The sequence below is a fragment of the Limulus polyphemus genome, unplaced genomic scaffold (genome assembly GCF_000517525.1).
Source record: "Limulus polyphemus unplaced genomic scaffold, Limulus_polyphemus-2.1.2 Scaffold8139, whole genome shotgun sequence".
Classification (NCBI taxonomy): domain Eukaryota; kingdom Metazoa; phylum Arthropoda; class Merostomata; order Xiphosura; family Limulidae; genus Limulus; species Limulus polyphemus.
In genome coordinates this window covers 1-4,474 of record NW_013673749.1, presented here as the reverse complement: position 1 = coordinate 4,474, position 4,474 = coordinate 1, and the positions used below count along the sequence as shown (strand labels likewise).

The 4,474-nt window shown below is 37.3% G+C and overlaps 1 protein-coding gene across 1 annotated transcript in view; it reads left to right on the top strand.

Annotated features, from left to right (window-relative positions):
* Nucleotides 1-3,253, top strand: part of LOC106475142 — a 22,903-nt gene extending 19,650 nt beyond the window's left edge. Inside the window, exons 13-15 of the mRNA XM_022379338.1 lie at nt 380-488; nt 1,991-2,464; nt 3,000-3,253. Of these exons, the coding sequence (XP_022235046.1) occupies nt 380-488; nt 1,991-2,464; nt 3,000-3,118 (702 nt within the window). The 3' untranslated portion in view covers nt 3,119-3,253. The remainder of the gene's footprint in view (nt 1-379; nt 489-1,990; nt 2,465-2,999) is intronic.
* Nucleotides 3,254-4,474: the final 1,221 nt, after the last annotated feature.

Below are 4,474 nucleotides of genomic sequence, written 5' to 3'. Positions count from 1 at the left end.
TTTTTTATTATTATATTTGTTAACAAAAATACAAACAAACTGGAGAAAAGTGAAGAACAATGATGTCAAACGAATATGCATGCTCATTCATCCTGATTTTATGTGTGTGAAATCTACGTCTTTTAATCTCAAAACTACGTGTTGTGGTCTTTCTTTTATGTATTGGGTTATAACGTTTGGTGAAAATTCTGTACGTGATGGAGAAAAATAGATATCATTTTCGGATTCAGCGTACAGGAATTACTGTATAACATGTAAAAATAAACCATTGGGGTATATGCAAGTTCTAACTGAAACGTTTTAATTTGAAGTGTTTTTGATACAAATCAGCGATTTTTATCTTTCTTATACAAAACTAATATAAACATTTCTTCATTAGTCTGGTAAAGTGTTAAGGAACGGTGAGGAAGCGTACATAAAAGAAGTAGGACAAAACTGTCTTCGAGGAGAAGATCCTTTCCTCTACGGCATAAAAGTCACCAGGGATGGTAAGTTCTGGATAAGAAGCAGGATAGATCTGTCTTTGGGGAGAAATGTTTACTTTATGATGGCAAAAGTCACCAGGGATGTTAAGTTCTGGATAAGAAGCAGGACAGATCTGTCTTTGGGGAGAAATGTTTACTTTATGATGGTACAAAAGTCACCAGGGATGGTAAGTTCTGGATAAGAAGCAGGACAAATCTGTCTTTGGGGAGAAATGTTTACTTTATGATGGTACAAAAGTCACCAGGGATGGTAAGTTCAAGATAAGCATTGTAGAATATCATTGTTTCTTAGAAGGGCGCCGGAAACGGGCGGAAACGTGCCATACCAATGCCAGTGAAGTTTTTTAAAGCTAGCTTTGAAGATTGATGTTAGTGAACGATGTTATGCCCCATTACTATTACCTGATTAACAAGATTATATTGATGTAACTAACTACGCCAAATAAAGCAAAAACACAATTAAAATAGATCCCATTTATCTTGACCTGTGCTGCCCTTGGAACGTGTTCCACCATCGTCCATTGTGTAATTACGTCCTACTACCCGATATCACATTTTTCATTGTAAGGAGCTTCTGCAAAAGATGGCAAGGCCAATCTTAGAAAACACATCTTGAAAAACTTCCCAAATAACCTCCACTGTAAGTATATGTCTGTTTTCAAGATAGCATTTAAGCAAACCAACAAAACTGTATCGGAGCTGCATTGGGATCGGGGTGGGGCGTGACAGTTATATTATGATCAACCAGGATTACTATGATTAACGATGTCTTCAGCCATCTTTCACATAAAAACATCCATTAGTTTAAAGGGATGGCTGGAGGCTTGTAAGCCTTTGCTAACTTCAATGGTTTTAGGTTGAAAGTCCATCTCTACCAAAATGGCATTTTAAGTCGGAAGGGTCTCTTTCCTTTTGTGAATGGAAGGCATTATTCTATTTGGTTTGAGTGTACAGTTTCAGAACTTTTGCTGTGCCAGGTTTTCTGTTTCCATGGAAATAACTGAAGACTCTGTTCACAGAAGTATTATCTCTTTTTGCTGTACGTTTCCGAAACCAAATATATATATAGATGCTAAACATGTCACACGTAAGACATGCTAAACATGTCACACGTAAGACATGCTAAACATGTCACACGTAAGACATGCTAAACACGTCACACGTAAGACAAAATCTAGCAGTTTGACTCTACGACAAATTATTAACATATGCAAAACATTTTTTAAAATCATGGTTAATCCTACATATATTAATTACACAGTAAACCATGTTATTGAATTTGTTTTGAAATGAATGCTGTTTGTATTTCAAAAGAAAATTTGTAAAATTCCAGCTGAAGTTATAACAAAATGAAATTCTAAAAACCTGAAATTTAGTCTTACACAGTGATGCCTTCGTCTAGTACATGACCTAAAAATGAGCACAGAAGAGTGATATATTGATTTGTGAATTTACATTTCCAAGTATCGTCTCTACTGCATTTACTTGTATCAATTCTTTTTCAGCCACGTGTCCACTGAACCCTCTAACATCATATCTGCCAACTAGAACCCCCTGGAGACCTTCACCTAAAGTTCAGTCACCCAAACAACCTTTAACTGTTACTCCTTCCTTCAGACCCACCAGATGGCCGTGGAATCCACCTCACTCAACTCAACCAACACAACTTAATACACCAGGTTTAACTCACGAAAGAAACAGACCTCCATGGAGACCTTACCTAACCCAGCGACCTAAAAATGATCTTCGGTTTGGGCATCAACCAACTAGACAGCCATGGAGACCACCTCGTGCTACCCAGCCGCCTCAGAAAAACTATCCTCCTACTCTAGTGCTACAGACAAGGAAACCATGGAGACCTCCTCTAGTCAGTCATCCACAGCTTCCAAATCACGGGCCTAATCAACACACCAGAAACTCCTACCAATATCCAGGAAGGTTCAACAGGTACACCACCCCATCATGGAGACCAATCACTGGTGAGTAAATACAGGCTCAACAGGTACATCACCCATTCATGGAGACCAATAGGTTTCTTTCTTAATCCTTGTAAAAGTAAGGGTATAAGATCATAGCAGTTTTTGTTTTGTTTTTATCAGTCTTCATTTCGTATTGTTTTTGTCGATGGTTATCAGGCGACATTAGGCTTACCTACGAGCGCGGTTTCATGATTTACGAGAATTAGACCTCTGACCTTTTGATTAATAAATAATACGACCAACATGTAAACTTTATTGAATTGACCTAATGGATATGTTTTATTACTTTTTTTATATTCAAGACGTGTACAACTAATTTGTTAGTTTAGTCGCTAATAAACTGTGCGTTGTTCCTACCGTTAAGGTCAAACTCCGAATTTTAGTCTTGGACGACCCAAACTTATTTCGGGGGGGGGGGGAGATTTGTACAACTGTAATAATTTTGATGTTTTAAACTCAGTTTTAGGTTTGGTGTGAATGTATTCTGTGATTTTACTCCAAGACCTTTACCTTAATAAGCGTCATTATATTTCAGGTCGTCCCAGGTCAAGGAGAAACAACAAGGGCGTCTCAAGCTCTTCAGCATCTTACACCCTTCTGTTATGCTGTTCGATACTTTTGTTCAGTCACAGACGCCATATTTACTTAGGATGAAAAGAGTAGCTCAGGATATTAAGCTGTGATACATCAAATGCTATCTAGTGCTAACAAGATGCATGGTATTTTGTAAAAATTCAATATTTCTTGCTGACTGAACCCTTGAAAAACTACGAGAAGGATGACTGTACACAAATATTGATAATAAAAAACAGATAAAATATACCACGGTTCGACACGGTAAATGTTTAGTTGCAGCTAATAGTTTGTGTTTTAGAATAATATACATGCGTCGAATACAGAAAGATGTCGATTATCAAATAAATTTTACCCGAAGAGTCGTTAAAATCTTCAATAAAAATATCACACTTAATAATAATTAATCTTAATTATAAGTGACAGGCAAATTATAACAAGCCTCTGTGACCAATCTGACTGACATCATCAGTTGGGTGTTGTCGTTATTAGCGGTGTTTTCGGCCGTTATCTCATGAACACTTAATAAAGTTAGGCCTGCTTAGCGATATTTCCAAGCACTGAAGCAGGCTTGTCACGTGCAAGGATTCACATACTACGCCTATCACTTAGGCTAATATAGTTGATACTGTTTAAGAAATTTAATGTTATATATCAATCTAGCTGTTACTATAAATGACCAACATGCATATTGAATTAAATAAATTTAATACTGTAAGTTACATGACCACGTATAAACTTACGTCTTATTTAGTATGTGACATGTTCCGGCTAGATGTTCTTAGAACAGTTGTCTGTATGTATGGCTTCTCCTGCTGCTGCTGGACAGGTTTTAATTGTAAAAAACCGAAAAATTTCGTGACACGAATTTAGTTTTTAAAGGAAATAAAGAACTTTCCTAAGTTCAACAAACCACATGACGATAAACTTCCCATGATGAAGACCACAGGGTGGCTGGGGTAATTAAATCCAACAAACCACATGACGATAAACTTCCCATGATGAAGACCACAGGGTGACTGGTGTAATTAAATTCAACAAACCACGTGACGATAAACTTCCCATGATCAAGACCACAGGGTGGCTGGGGTGATTAAATCCAACAAACCACGTGACGATAAACTTTCCATGATCAAGACCACAGGGTGACTGGGGTAATTAAATCCAAGTGTCTTAGAATTTGTTGTGGGGGGTAACGAGAAGACCAATTTTCATAAGACAGGCGCCGAATATCCTACCTGTCCTGTCCTGAAATTAGAAAAATCAAGATATAGTTATTTTATTGTTAAACCTTTATCAGAAATTGTTTTACCTGTCTAGGGTGCTTTGGAGGCAAGGTATACGTTGTACTGGGATATTGTTTTGTGAGGGGGCGCTAGTCATGATGTTTAGCTCGGCAATTAAGGGGTTTCTTATTTCTGCTGACTGGTAATATTG